Here is a 15636-nt window from a genome sequence, read left to right as displayed (position 1 = left end):
TTTTTTTTATTTTTGAGAAAAGTAATTCTTTACATTAATAGTTAGCGGCTTAGCGCCAAGAGAGCAACAGTTAGTCTGAAGCCTGAAGACAAAAGTCTATAATGCTGTTCAAGTTAGTTACATCATTTAAATTACAACAAAGAGACAAAATATAGACAGGCGTTTTCAATTGATGCTCGTAAGACAGTTGCCTTATTCTCAAACTCATCTTCTCCTGTCCTGTTGTTTTCTTCCCATCTGCCCAAGCTTAGGCGGGCAAAGTTACTCAGTATCTATGTTGGTGAAAGGTAGCAGATACTTGGTGGAATTAGTCTAGTGCGCACAAGCTGGCTCAAACACCACTTTGATTAAAAAGAAAAATGGAACATTACCTCTCTTGATGTGAAATGAGACATTAATTTTCAAGGATATTTAAAGACATTGCCTATGAGTAGATTTAAATATTGACTGACGATGTAGAAAGTGTTCTCAAATCCTTCTTAGTCATGCTTAACCCTTTCTTGCTTGATTTGTCACTTAGGTCTATTAAGCCATCTCATAAAAGGTGGCTTTGTACTCGCCCTTAGTTATCTGTTACGATTAAATTAGCTCTAGGGTGAGAAGCAAATTAAAATCGCATTTCTTGAAGATACCTTTAGCTATTTGATATCTTTGTTTGCTCAAGCAGATATGGTGATTCCTCCAGCAGTCAGACCAGAAAGAGTGGCCAGGTATCTGAAACTTTACGTGCTGGGGACGCACTTTACAAACATTAGAGGCAGAACCAGGATTTGAAGTTGGCGGGGCACATGAGCAGATTGCTCAACCGGTAGCTCATCAGACATCTGATCTAAGGGTTTCAGGTAAAATATATAAATGTTTTCAACATATATATATATCTAGAAATTTGTCGATGTTAACGGGATTCGGTGACCGCTGACATATCCGCCTATGACAATCAAGCCTTATGGTTCTCACCTATTTCATTGACCATCGGATCACACCCTTGAGTGCTCACTTCTGACATGCTCTGTGCTGAAATCTTTGATCACTTGGGGTATAAAATCTTATTCATCACTTGGGTTGAAAGTTGAAGTTAAACATGTGGTGTCTGTTTCGGGTTGAAAATTTGAACTTCTAGAAATTCAGATTAATTACCAACTATTATAGTCAATAAGTCAACATTATCACACATCCATCTTAAAGTTCTATCCCAAAATAAGAGCGACACTAAAGAAATAACTCAAAAGCTCATATGCAAACCAACATTGTGATAATTAAAGGAAGCCTCTCAATATATTAAAACATGTATAACCAAATTTCTCTATAACGTTTGTTCCGATATAATAAAGTACTGTTGTAGATGACATATATTATAACATACCATAAAAATCGATTTCGAGAAAAACTTAACTTTTATAATATGAATGCCCGTTAAATAGAGATACTGTTATAGAGAGGTCGGACTATAAAAATTAATGAAATTTTCCGGGATGTAACTGCTCCTCGGGCCGCGTCCAAATGGGAAGGTTGGTTCTTTGAGATCTAGCGGACATGGAGATAATCTTTCACCCCTTTTACAAGCTTCTGCATACTCTTTCTCCTTTTCTGCAGTAAGACCCACCCAATAGAGTTGCGTATATTCATCTACACATTCTTGCTGACAAATTTTTTCCTTTTGTTCAGGTGTTAATATTGTACAATTTACCATTTCTTTAGAAAACAATATTAAGAGAAATGTGCAAATTTGCAACAACGCCATGTTTTGCTTGTCTGACATTTTTTTTGAATTAATTTCCTGCAAAAAAAAATTATTTATTGGTTAAGATAAAATAAATCTTACTTTTTGCTATCCGTCTTTTCAAATAGTTATACAACCAAAATACAAACGGGAGAACTGGTTTTGTAGTCCTTTATAAACTTGATTTTAGTTTTATATTTCTTTTGCAGAAGATCTTCATTTTTATGTATAAGAGATTTAATAATAACACAAAAGAGATTAAAAAGATCATTTTCTTCTATTTAAATTGTAAGTAGCCCCAAGAGATCATTTTCTTATGAAATTAATTTCATGTGGCAGCGACCAACTTTTTATTTATTGCACCAAGATCATACTAACTAATATTTGTAACAGAAAAAACACAACTATATCCATATAGTACAGAAAATAAAAAATATTTATAGACACAACGATAATATCATACGGAACTAATAGAAATGGAGATAGCTAGAATATTTTCAAGATGATCGAATAAAGATATCTTACAGTATTGAGAAGTCAAATTATTGTTTCATTAATGTTGACAAATACTTTGGTTTGATCGAGTTTAATTGAGACAAACGGAAAGTTCAATAAATAGGTGCTTGATATTGTAACGCATAGTCCAAGTGCATTTACTCTTTAGGGGGGTTTCGGAAAAGTTGGCAAAAATCAATTAGGAAAAGGAATTAATGAACGTACATCCCATTTACATTGAGTTAGTTGACTAGTTTACATTTATATGAACTTTGCTAGTTCTTTTTTTTTTTTCTTTTAAAATCAGAAACTACTATGGTGGTGGGGTTAGGCCACGATCCCTACCAATTTATTAATACCACAAAAAAAATAGTACATGGAGGATATAAACCTTGGCCTCCATTAGAGAGTGAAGAATGTTCTTAAACATCCTTATGGTGGACTGCTCAAAAGAGAGTTTCTGGCTAGAGGACTCCTCCTCCTTTACAATTGACCTTAGTAAGGTAACCAAAAAAGTTAAACAATGGTAGTAGCCCATACATCAATTACTAACTACTCATTCGGGCTTGTCTAACTCTGAAGTTAGTCACTTGAGCTTTCTCCATATAGAAAGAACCTCTAGCAGCTTCTGGTAGTTCTTGGACTGAGAAGAACACATCAACAATCCCTTGATACTACATTGTGCCTCCAAATTTAGCAATATCTACAACAATATTCCCCTCCCTTAAACAATGCACTACTTCAAGTTGCAGATGTTTAATGATACAATGCATCTCCATAATATCAACTGCAATCTCCCAAGCATGTTTAAAGATTCCTTTTAACATATTAATGTGAGCATGTGATTTTTGCCCTATATGAAACACTCCTATAAAATCCCAAGAAGATAGGTTTTTTTATTAATTATATGCCCCTTTAGAAATTTTTGTAGAATTTTCTTGATTATTTGCATTTCTGTGCATGTTTAATTTTTATTTAAATCATGAAAAAATACCAAAAATATCATGCATTGCATTTAGAATTTATTTTTATAATTTTTGGATTAATCAGTGATTATTCGTTTTATAGAAATTTGAAAATCACAAAAATAACTCTTTTTTTACATTTTTGTCTTTTAATTTTTAGTTTATTGATTTTTTCTCTTTTAATAAAAAACTCTCATCAGTATCTTCTCGACCTTTTCTTCTCCAGGAGTAATCCTTCCAAGAGATTTTAGCTCATTTGTTAGTGTATTGAACCTTTTGTACATTTCTTGAATGATTTCTCCTTCCTTAATAGCAAGGCTCTCATACTGAGAGTACAGTAGAGTTCCTTTGGATCTCTTCACCTAAGGTGTACCTTCATGATCCATTTGCAGTGTGTCCCAAATTTGCTTAGCAGTGGTACAACCTTGGATTCTATTGTACTCATTTGGACCAAGTCCACAAATAAGCTATTTCTTGGCTTTAGCATTCTTCTCTCACTTCCTCAAGTCCTCAGCTGTGCAATTTGATCTTGTCTTTGGCACATCTACTCCTTCAACATTCTTCTTCATGGTAGCCAATGGACCATCGATGACAATGCCTCATAGCTCACAGTCCTTTCCTACAATGTGACCTTTCATCCTGTTCTTCTACCAAGAGTAGTACTGGTCATTAAAGAGTGGTGGTCTAGCAGTGGATTACCTTTTCCAGTTTCCAGGTGGTGCACTCATGTTGAGCTTCTCTTAAGGTGTAAGTCTCTTCAAGAATAACCTGCTCTGATACCAATTGATATTTTATAATTCAATGCCACACAAGAGGGGGTGATTTTTATGGTGTCCAATTTTTGTGTGCACAAATTATAGTAGGACATGTTTCTTCTATGTGTTTATTATACTGCTGTTGCAAAAATAATAAATACAGAAAGTAAAGAACACAAGTATTTTTACGTGAAAAACACCCCGCTCAAAAGCTGAAAAAACTACGACCTACTACTCAGTAGGTTTTTTCCCAATACTTCACTAAATCACTGAGCCAAAATAGTATTTACAAAATTCTTTGTAAACCTAAGTATTACCTCTAATCCCATTGTGGCAACCAACCTCTAACTGTTGTGACAACTTCAAGTTAACTCTAACTTGAATACTTAGAGTACCTAATACAATTGCTTCTAGATAAAGCTGAAAGGTACAATTTGAAAACACCTACTACAATGAAACTAGAAAAAAAGGCAAACACTTGGAACCAGTTCTTCTATTTAGTTCATATAGCTTCAGGTTCGTACAATTGAATCACACAAGAATTGCTTGGAAAATGCCTTGCTATTTTGCTCTCAACTCACGTTTAACTTCAGCTTTTGTACGTGCATGTAAAGTGAGAACATCCTGAAATATATAAAGTTAGTAGAATAAGAAATAAATAGAGTTCCAATGTTTTACTCTTCCTTGGTGGAAGAGTTCTAGTTATCTTCAACTTCTAACCCTTCCCTTATCTTGGATAAAGTTCTCTTCGAATAAGGAGTCATTCTCCTTATCATTTATGCAACCTTTTCGATCAAGAGATATAAGTTATAACAACTTAAGCTTATCTCCTTCACGTGCACCCCTCATGCTCGAATCTGCCCGTATCTATATGCACTGTGTATGGACCTAGTTCATGCTTGAGTTCCTTTGTCAATCATCAAAACAAACTTCACTTGGGCCAACAATATGCATAGGTAAAGAGTATAGGATAGAGTTTCTCAAAACAGCCTTTCCTCCAGGGGATAATAACATGTTGTTCCATCCCTGTATCCTGTTGTTAATCTTTGACATCATATCATTGAAGTAACAAATTTTCTCCTCCCCACATAAATTTGGGCACCGAGGTATGTGAATGGGAACAACTTATGTTGAAACCTAGTATGATATCCTCAATACTATTCTGACTTGCATTAGGAGCTACCAAGAAAGCTGATTTCTCTTTGTTCACCAGTTGTTTAGAGATCTCCTCATATGTGTGTAAGCATTGCATCATAAATTTGATAGGTCCATCCCCTGATGTGAAGAGTATAGTGTCGTCAGCATAAGCCAAATGTATAATCATAGGTCCTAGTTTGTCCATTGAATATAGAACAAAGTCAGCTTGTTCAGGAAGTTGGTTCAACATACTTGAAAGTAATTCCGCACATAGAACAAACAATAAGGGCGATAGGGGATCCCCTTGCTTAAGTCCCCTGAAGGAATGGAAAAAACCCTTCCTAACTCTATTGATATTGATAGAGGGCCAGATGTTTGACAACAACCTCTATACCATATCAATCCATAGTTCACCAAATCCTAATGCTCTAAGAATCTGACAAAGAAAAGGCCAAGAGACTTTATCATAAGCTTTAGACATGTTTAGCTTAAAAACTACATTACCATCCTTATTAGACCTAGGAATGTTATGCACCAACTCCTGAACTAATATAACATTCTCACTTATTGACATATCCTTAATAGAACCAGATTGATTAGGTGAAATAAGGTTAGGTAGTAGAGGAGCAAGTCTGTTATTCAATAGTTTAGAAATAACTTTATAGGAAACACTACCAAGACTGATAGGTCCAAGGTCAGATATGATGACTGGATTATCAATTTTAGGGAGCATAATCAGATAAGTGTGAGTAAGAGATTTAGGAATAGAATCCCTGAAAGAAAGGCTCTAACCATCATAAGAAGATCCCCTTTAGTGATATTTCACAACACTAATAGAATTTGGCATTAAAGCCATCACGACCAGGACATGAATCTGTATAGAATGAAAAGACCACCTCTCTTAATTTCTTCTCAGGGGGTTATAAGATTAGCATGTTATTCTCCTCAGTAAAGATTAGTTTTGGAAGACAAGATAATTCATTGAAGTTAACCATTTGATTAGAGTGAGAAAAAAACTCTTGGTAGATTTCAGTGGCTTCGGCGGCAATTTGTTCCTCACCTGTAGCCTATGTTCCATCTCTTCACAGTCCAATTAGTTTTTTGTTGGTGTATGTGTGCGCATGCTTTTAAATGTACTAGTTTAGTGTACAAATTATGCACTGTAGGGATGAATAGTCTATTAATTACCAATTAAAATTTTCAACCAGAAATGTATGTTTTCCCGAGAACCAGGTTTTTGAATTGGTTCTTGTAATTCAGGTAGCCAATAAATGCGGAAAAATAAAGAAGACATGAATTTTACATAGAAAACCTCATCGCTCAAGGGAGTAAAAATCACGGCCTAACTCTGAAATTTTTTTCTCACAAACTTCACTAAAACAACGAGTAGTTTCAAGTTACAAAAATCTTTTACAACCTAAGAGACTAAATTTAGTCACTCAAACAGCCTACAATCTAGATGATTGTAGTTGCACACTCCAAACTAAGCTCTTAGTCTAGAACAGAAAGATTGTCACATAATATGTTCTTACAAATTTGTTCTAGAACAAAATATGTAAGATTACAACTAAAATCACCAATTACAAGATCAAGAAAAACTAAACTAGACTTAATTTAATGGCTAGATCTAGGTTCTTCAATTTGTCTTGCTCTTGTTGTTGCAATTTTACTACTCATGTGAAGGATCTCTCAGTTTTCTTTATGTAGGTGCCCTACTAGAAAGTCAGTCAAAACCGGCCGCGGCAAACGGACCGATTTTATTTTTTTAATTTTCTTTTACGAAATTGACCAACTTCAATCGGTTCTTTTGGCACAAAAATGTGGGAAACTATTTTGGCGTTCCGCGAAATTTATTTTTCAAGAAACCGACCAATTTTGGTCGATTTTTCATACAAAAAAATAAAAATTAATATTCAAAAACCCAACCGAAATCGGTGGATTATTTCAGTCGGTCATTTTAAAAAATCAACGGATTTTGGTCGGTAATTTTATTTTTAATAAAACCGACCAAAATCGATGGGTTATTTTTCGCGTGAAAATGCAATTAAAGAGTACAAATAAAATAAAAGATAGTCTTAAACCAAAATATATCAATGGTCTAGTGGTAGAATAATATATTGCCACAGTACAGACCCCGGTTCGATTTCAGATGGTGTATTACTTCGGTCGGTGTTTTCGGAAATTTTTTTCTTTTTTGGTCACTTATGAAATTTTAGTGACCGACCGAAATCGGTTGGAAATTGCAACCGACTTCGGTCACTATTTATTACCGATCAACCTACGAATTTAAGTCGATGACCACTAGACCCACGGTCTTAAACTCATGCACACAGAAATTTGTTAATCATCAAAACTTAATTTTCAACCAATAGCATCAAATGGTGTTGTGAGGAGTTTCGGATTCTTAGCTTTGGTTTTAGCATTTTTTTCTCATCTATTCGTAAATTTGAGCTCATGAATATGGAAGGAGGGAATGTAAATGTTTCTCATATTTTGAAGAAAAATACGAGAAACAATTATACCAATTTACAATAATATAATAAAGTTTAACTAACAATTTAATCAATCTCAAGTGATTTGATATACTTCCCATAATTACATGAGTAGGATTAATCATTAAAAACAAAGTAAAATTAAAGAAACAAATATCAGAAATACGCGTAAAATATGAACATCCTCTCCAAGTTCCTAGCTTTGGCAAAATTTTCCACAAGGATAAGGACAAGATATTTCTTGGAATCTAATACTCTCAACAAAAAACCACTCACCAACTGCTTGAGCAATAGCCTGTATAAATAATATAATGAGCAAGTCTCAAAATAATCTTCAAAAGAAAAAAAGGGGAATTTTTTTTAAAAATAAAAGGAAAATTAATGATTAATGGTAAAACGCAAACATAAAATGACCTTATTAACCAATGTAGGAGAGTTGGGGTAGAACCAATAGCTGGGTGTTTCAATGCCCTTGTGGGAATGGCAGGAGGTTATGAAATATCCACTTGCTGAAGTTAGTCTTATTCCATTTATAACTGCCCTTATAAATATTACCCTGAAATCTGAAAACAATAATTCAAGATCAACATATATATAGAGAGTTATAATTAAACTAACAACAACAACAACCCAGTATTCCATAAATGGGTTATGGGGAGGGTAGTGTGTACGCAAACCTTATCCCTATCCTGAGAGGTAGAGAGATTGTTTCTGATACTCCCTCGGTAAAAGAATATCACATGAATAAGTTTAAAAGAGAATAATATTAATTAACCCCATCAATTGGTACGGACCTTGGAGAGTTTGGATTTGACTCGGTGAGCATACATTTATATCTTTCTTGCAGTACGTCCACTTATTATAAGGAATCAAGCTGTTATTTATCTATATTTTTAATGATCAAGCAAAAGGGAAATTTATTTATAATCCGAAGGAAAATAAAAGAAATAAAAATAATTTAGTTATAATAAATAAATAATAGTAACGCGTATATATTTCTAACCTGCCAAGAGTCATAAGCCGAATTAATAACGAAAAGTGGTGTCCGAATATGTTGTACTACATACTCAGGGAAGAAGCACTGCCAAATTATCGTATTGTGTATTAGTTAAAATTTGTACAAAAAATAAAAATAAACCAATTTTTTTTTAAAAAGAAATAAACATCATGTAGTGAATTAATTAAGACGGGCCAGTTTTCTTCCATAAAAATTACTGGGAAAATGATAATGTATAATCGCTTTCAAAATAGTAGCCGAAAAATATAGTATATTTTTTGTATATATATATTATCTATGTTATATATAAAAGTTATATAAATTTTATGCACTTTTTTGACTATCAAATATAAGTAGTTTCTGGTGCGAATTAAAAGATAAACCCAAAAGAATTGCTTGATCTTACCAAACTTGGATCTAAGTAGGAGCTGGTGCAAGATCGTGGCAGGTTCTTGGTTGATCCCTAATTAAATCCCAAAACATAGTCAAGAAATATATACATATAATCTACAGAAAGTATATTAATAAGTGAAATTAGTAATCAAAAGCGTCTTACGTGCAATGTAACAACTCTTTCATATAGCTGCTTAATATGTGGTTCCCCTAGGATTGTTTTTCTTCATAAATTCATAAAATTAAGAATCAGTAATTAACAATAATGCTAATTATATATAACAAATCACGTTTCGTGAATAAAACTTACATATTTACAAAGAAACCAGCATCAGAAATGCATTTAACTCTAGCATTTGTGGAGAAAAAACTTCTAAACTTGTCACAATGTAGTATTGCAGTTAATCCCCCTGCTGAAGTTCCACTCAAAATGGCCTAACATGAAATTATATAACGGAAGAAGAAGTTAAGACTATGTTATTTAGTTGATTTCTATTTCTATTATAGTACCATGTGATCAGGAGGTTACGGGTTCGAGCCGTGAAAATACCCCCTTGCAGAAATGCAGGGTGAGACTACGTACAAATACAATAAACCTTTGTGGTCTGGCTCTTCCCCAAACCCCGTACGTAACAGGAGCTTATAAGCACACCGAACTGTCCTTTTTAGTACCAATTAAGTGACAGTAGACATGACTGACATGAGTTGACATTAATAGCATAATTAATTTCGGAATTAAAAAGCTACTTTTCCAAATAAATTTGTAAAGAAATATACATTTTCAGCTTTCCACATTCCTTTGTATAATAAATCCTCCATGATGGCAAGGAAAACTCTTGCTCCTCTGAAGTGCAGCCCTGTAACCTAATTAATTAATAAATGTCATTTTTCAACATAGAAAAGTTACAATTAACACAAAATTTCTAGCGATAATATGAAAAAATATATTTACTTACTAACTTCTTCAACGTCACCGGTAAAAGATGCCCCATCGCAATACTTAACCTTTACTCTATTCCAGTTTAAAAAGTCTAAACATTTTGACAAAATTAGATTTTTATTAGTTAGGAATTCTAAAAATATCTCAACGTGAAAAAAATATTATTTATTTTTGCATGTAACCTAATAACTACCTGGATTTTCGTTAGGCTTGTTGCTTAAAATTCCTTGAAAATAATATTGATCCTCCATGTGTATTGATGATCCATACCTAGTACCGGTACGTTTGATGCACTCTGATATCGTAGAACACCATCCCCCTCCCTGAATTATTTATTAAAGTTTAAATAAATAAATTTCAAAAAAAAAAAATATCGAAAAGTTTAACTCTAACCTCAATGTGAATAAGCCAATTATTAACTCCATAGCCACTTCCCCTATCAATCAGGTATGCAGGAGGACTTCCGTCCAAACAAACTGAAATTAATTATTACCATACAAAAGAGTAAAATAATATTAATTAGTACATGTTTTATTTTTCTATGATTCAAAATCAAATTTAAAAATTAAATTAAATTCTTACCGGCTCCCTTTTCAATTGCACTGTGAAGTATAGTCGTATTGACTATTAAAATTGTGCACTGACTTGAGAAATAGTCAAAAGGAGTACCATAAATATTAGGAACATTTTGCTCCGATGTGATTTTCTTCAGCTCCGTTAATAATTAGTTATATATGATATGAAGGGTTCTGAAATCTTCTTAATCTATTGTAAAAAAAAAAAAAGTTTCAGCACCTTTGGCTATATATATAAAAAAAAATGAGTTCAGTAAATGTTCTAAAACAAGCCACATGGGTTTGCTGAAAATTTATGCAATGGCCCGTAACGATATTAACTACCTATGAATACAGTAAGAAATTATTGAAGACAGAATTTTGTGACCAATAAGGATTATGGTGAAGTAGTAAGTACTTCCTCATACCTAACCAAAGATTATTAGCAAAGTTATAACTTCTCCTATTCCTTTTGAAACATGTCAAATGTGGTTGAAATCAATGCAATCACTTCTCCCATTTCTTTTGAAACATGTCAAATATGCTCGATATCAATATGGTCACAATCAATATTCCATTGATTTTGAAACATATCAAATGTGGTTGACGTGAATACATCCCTAACACGAATGGATAAAGGAAGCGCGGCCTTTAAATTAAAGATTGTGGTCAATCATGTCTAGAGTGGAAGTTGTTTCTTCTCATTTTTCATCTAAGTTTTGGCAAGTGATCACACCCAACTATGCTTTATAAAAAAGACTAAGCGTTCGCTGCAAATATAATCCGGTTTACAAGTCCAGAATCGAATCTCACAGAGAACTAAGGCTTAGCTACAGCTGTTCAATATTACTGAGAAACAAGTCCAAACAATTTCCAAATTATAAAGATTATAATGTTTATTTTTATCTAATTAACTAACAAGTACTAGAAAGTAGTAAAACTATCAATTAACAAGGATAATGTTTGGAGACATGATTAAGAAGGTCTAGAGTTATGATTTTCCCTATTATCGAAATCCTTTCTGCTACGTTGTCTATAAATTTGCCTAAGTTTTCTCTACCGATCATGAGCTCTCTGAGTGTCGTAATTCTCTCCCGAGTAACTACCACAATTTACTAGACATATTCTTCCGAATTACGCTAGTTGGCACTAAGTTACAGCTCACTCGGATCACACCAAGATTTCGTTATTCCTAATTCCACCTTTAAACCTTTCGTATTGATTCCTCATATACGTTAGGAGTGATGTTGTTTAACTACCTAAATATGCGCTCTCTTCCGAGTAATACACACTAAATAGGCACAGTCGATTGAGAGCTCTTCAACCAACTACAATATAAACGTAGTTGAACAAATAGAGAAACCCAACGACTCAATTATATAAAAACATAACAAGAATTTATCCTACAAAAGGTTCTATCAAAACTCTAGATAACAAATTAGTTATTCGTAATAGTATGCATAACTACAATAATGGAAATAGGAAGAAGGAAGTGAAAAACTCGTAGAAGAATTCTCCGCCTTGCTCCTAGTGTGCTCTTGACTCCTTAGGTCGAATACCCCGATCTCCACGGTGGCTCCGTGCTCTCCCTTGGTCTAAAGTATATCAAAGGTTTGTCCCCCGTCCTCAAAATACCATTTTTACATGTATTTATACCAAATAGGGTCGGGCCTAGACGAAACACATTTTCCTGCGCGAAATAGGACTCTGGCTCTGTAAAATTTGCACAGGCGTGTCGCATGGGGCGACGAGCAACGTAGTGTGCTTGTGGGGAAGTTCAGAGAGCTGATTCTGACAGGCTGCAGAAAATTTTCACAGGTGCGGCGCACCCCGTGCTGTGGTAGTGGGAATTCGGGAAAACGTAAAACATGAAAGTTGTAGCTCTTTTAAATAGCTTTCCAACAATATATTGTGGTGCCCAAACGGAATTCTGAGCGAAAAGTTGTGTGCATTTTACTAGACAATGTGTCGTATGCCCCCTCGATTCTTCGTTTCGCTCTTAATTATCATCCGTTGATCCCCGAATACGATCTCGGATTAATTTCTTGGGCTTTTACTCAAACTTCAAAGCTCCAAATCTTTAAATTTATTCTATAATATCTACATAGCTCGGAATCACTCCTACAAGGCATAAAATATACAATTAGTGCAAAACACTAGCAATGAAAGCTCAAACTCAATTGAAGTGCAGTAAATTAGAGTGTAATAAGCTACTAAAATACGCAACTATAGCCTATCATCAGCTCCCCACACTTAAATCATTGCTCGTCCTCGAGCAATCAATCTACACTTTCCTTGAGCACTTTGTTTTTACACAGTTGAGGCACACTACACCAATGACCATGGCTGATAGCAACAAATAGCAACAATTAAACCTTAGCAGATGCAATCACATACACTTCCCTTTTCTTATGACATACTTCAAAAATATGCAAACAAAGACAACATGCTCCTAACAATCCTAGCCTCAAAAACCAACTCAATATCACAATGTACTCATGGCTTGAACACTCAATATCGTAGAGAAGTCTAATAACGTTACATATCCCTCATGAAACCATGTGTCCTCACAACAAAAATAAGAGAGTAAATTGAATCCACATATTCAAATCAAATGCTCAAATATATTTTAAGGACTCATATATATCAAAGAATATCACTCACTTTTACAAAAGAAGTCACATGCATGCAATTGGTACCATAGGCTTTCCCTTAACGTAAATCTCTACTAATGTAAGCTCACTCGATCTAAAATCAATTAGGACTTTTTCAATGTTGTAATGTGGGCTAAGAGACGGGTAGGATATATTTAGGAATAGTGGTTCATCCTCCTAAGCGTTTTAACACATCACATAATCAACTTTAAGCACAAATTCTCTCAATACAACTTCAACTTCACAAACAATATCACCTCCAAAAAAATATTTCCTTTTTCTTTAAGCACTACTTTAATTTATACTCCACTAGCAAGAATAAGACAACAATTTATTCACTTATATTTTTTCTTCTCTTTTTTCAGATTTTTCTTCCTTTTTTCTTTTTTAATTTCCAGTAGTGGTGTATTATTTTACAAAATAAATGCACCATTCTTTCTTTAATTGGTTCCAATCAAAAGCTACCCACCACTTAGTCCCTTCGTACTTCATTTAGCGTCCATCTCACAATTAAAGTGCTTTAAGAGGTAAAAGGATCAAATCAATGTCAATTAAGAATAAAAAGGGTATAGACTTATAATGTGGGTGCCAAATAAAAGTTTATAGGCTCAAAAGGATTAAATAGGGATAGATTTTATTTGTGCTAGCGATACCGCTCGAAAAGATCAAGGAAAGCCTAAAATCATTGAGTATCACCTAAAATTTCTCTTCGATTCACATACCGGGCAAGTTCTAGACACAAGTACAATGACATGGACTACACAAAAATCTCACTTCACATATGGCACATGACTCACTAAGAATGGTCTCATTCTGACGCTCAATAAATGCAAGCGTTCACAAAGCCACAAGATGTTAAGCATTAAGCACAAAGGGAACATAAGTCAAGAAAATAAGACATAGGCGTCACAAAATATGCAGTCTAAATAACCAAGGCATCATAAGCACTTTTAGCTCATAGGGAAGATACTACACATGACAAAGTCTAAATATGCTACTATCAAACAAGTCAAGGGCACTAGGAATCTCATCTTTCTTCCTCCATTTTTCCCTAAATTCTAATCTACTCTAAAAATAAAAATAAAAGATAAAGGGAAAAAATACTACTCGGTTCAAACAAAATCCTTGGAAAAGAACCGCGACACAAAAAAAACAAGGGGGTTGCTACACTACCTATAAAGAAAATCTTTTTGTCCTTTTTCTTTAAACTTAAATCCCTCAAGAAAATTGTTTAATAGATTCATCGTCAGAAAAAGTTCAATCTTTTTAATAAAAAAAAGTATTATTCAATTAAACTAACACGGCTAAAGTAGCATAGAAAGTCAACCAGACAATCTCCTCACCCCACGCTTAAAATTGTGCATTGTCACCAATGCACATCATAACTAATAAGAGGGTAAAAGAAACTTCATGGTAGGCCAAAGCACTAGCAGCTCATGGGGTACTCAGACTTCTCTCAGGCCTGGTCCTTCGTGCAGGTACCTTACACTTAGTTCCAACCATCTGATTTTTTGTTGCATCCTTCCAATAGTTTTGCTTTCCATGCTCCTAGAAAATCAAAAATCGATACTACAAAAATAATACAATTAAAAAAATAAAAATATTAAATAAAAAAAGCGGTAAAGCGGGGTTGCCTCTCAACAAGAGCTTGATTTAATGTCGCGGCATGACGTGAATCACTTTCTGCCCCCACTTTGAACTTATGAATTTGACCCCCATTTTGGCTTCAAGTTTCCGGTTATGCTCCAGGGGTGGTGGAGCAAATCTAATTGGCCCTAGGGAACAGTGTAATCTTCTACGCTTCTTGGCCTTTACATGAGGTGTGTAATCCTGACTTTCTGGTAAGAAGAATTCCAGAATATATGCACCTTGTTCCTCATTGCTTGACTCCTCAATTGGTTCAGATGACTTTATTTCCATATCATTATCCAAACACAATGTGGAAAAAATTTTGGAGTATGGACCAATGCGCTCAACTACAAGAACTTTGGGACTGTCAGCATCCTCAACACCAATGACACTAGAGTCAACTAAATATGTATCTTCAATGTCCTTGGTTGACACTAATATCTCTTCTACAACATCGGCATTCTCAAATTCTAGTTTGATTGATTGTTGTTGTTCTACTCTGAACTCATCCATTATCACCTCAATTTCAGTCTCTAATGCACATTGTTCCTGGCTACTATTCATAATATTTTCTTGTTGATCATTTAAAGCCTCAACCAATTGCCTCACTTGTGCCTCCAGGCTAAGAATACTTACCTCTTGACGTTGGATAGTATCTCATTGTCTTTGGTTAGTATCCCCTAGCCTTTGTATTTGTAGTTATTTCTCATTACTTCGTTCCATTAGATACTTTAACATATCTTTGATCTCCTTCACGTCAGCTTCCCTAGGTTCTTTGTTCCTATTAACTTCACTAGAAAAAGTAGAACCATCATAATAAGGGGTTGGGGGAGGATAACACATATAAGCACAACCATGAAAATGACCATCTTGACCACCACACATATCACACATATTCCACACCT

At 34.3% G+C, this 15636-nt stretch overlaps 1 protein-coding gene across 1 annotated transcript; it reads right to left on the bottom strand.

The window, feature by feature from the left end:
- Positions 1-7645: 7645 nt before the first annotated feature.
- LOC104221731 (pectin acetylesterase 8-like) lies at positions 7646-15244 on the bottom strand. Its single transcript, XM_070163329.1, has 13 exons — positions 14783-15244; positions 10477-10606; positions 10288-10370; positions 10088-10217; positions 9915-9985; positions 9732-9818; positions 9265-9389; positions 9118-9178; positions 8968-9024; positions 8568-8645; positions 8359-8449; positions 7979-8127; positions 7646-7859 (listed from the first exon to the last, which is right to left on the bottom strand). Exons 1-13 carry the CDS (start codon positions 15242-15244, stop codon positions 7761-7763), a joined length of 1623 nt encoding a protein of 540 aa, XP_070019430.1. The 3' UTR covers positions 7646-7760.
- Between the last annotated feature and the right edge of the window lie 392 nt (positions 15245-15636).

The sequence above is a fragment of the Nicotiana sylvestris genome, chromosome 12 (assembly GCF_000393655.2).
Source record: "Nicotiana sylvestris chromosome 12, ASM39365v2, whole genome shotgun sequence".
NCBI lineage: Eukaryota > Viridiplantae > Streptophyta > Magnoliopsida > Solanales > Solanaceae > Nicotiana > Nicotiana sylvestris.
Note: the sequence above shows the minus strand (reverse complement) of the source record. Positions and strands in the feature narration are given on the sequence as shown.

Coding starts and splice junctions, on each gene's coding strand:
- LOC104221731 (XM_070163329.1), bottom strand. CDS start 15,244: ATGGATGAGTTCAGAGTAGAACAACAACAATCAATCAAACTAGAATTT. Junction 10,371..10,476: donor TGCAATTGAAAAGGGAGCCG/GTAAGAATTTAA, acceptor AATTAATTTCAG/TTTGTTTGGACGGAAGTCCT. Junction 8,128..8,358: donor TCAAATCCAAACTCTCCAAG/GTCCGTACCAAT, acceptor TATTGTTTTCAG/ATTTCAGGGTAATATTTATA.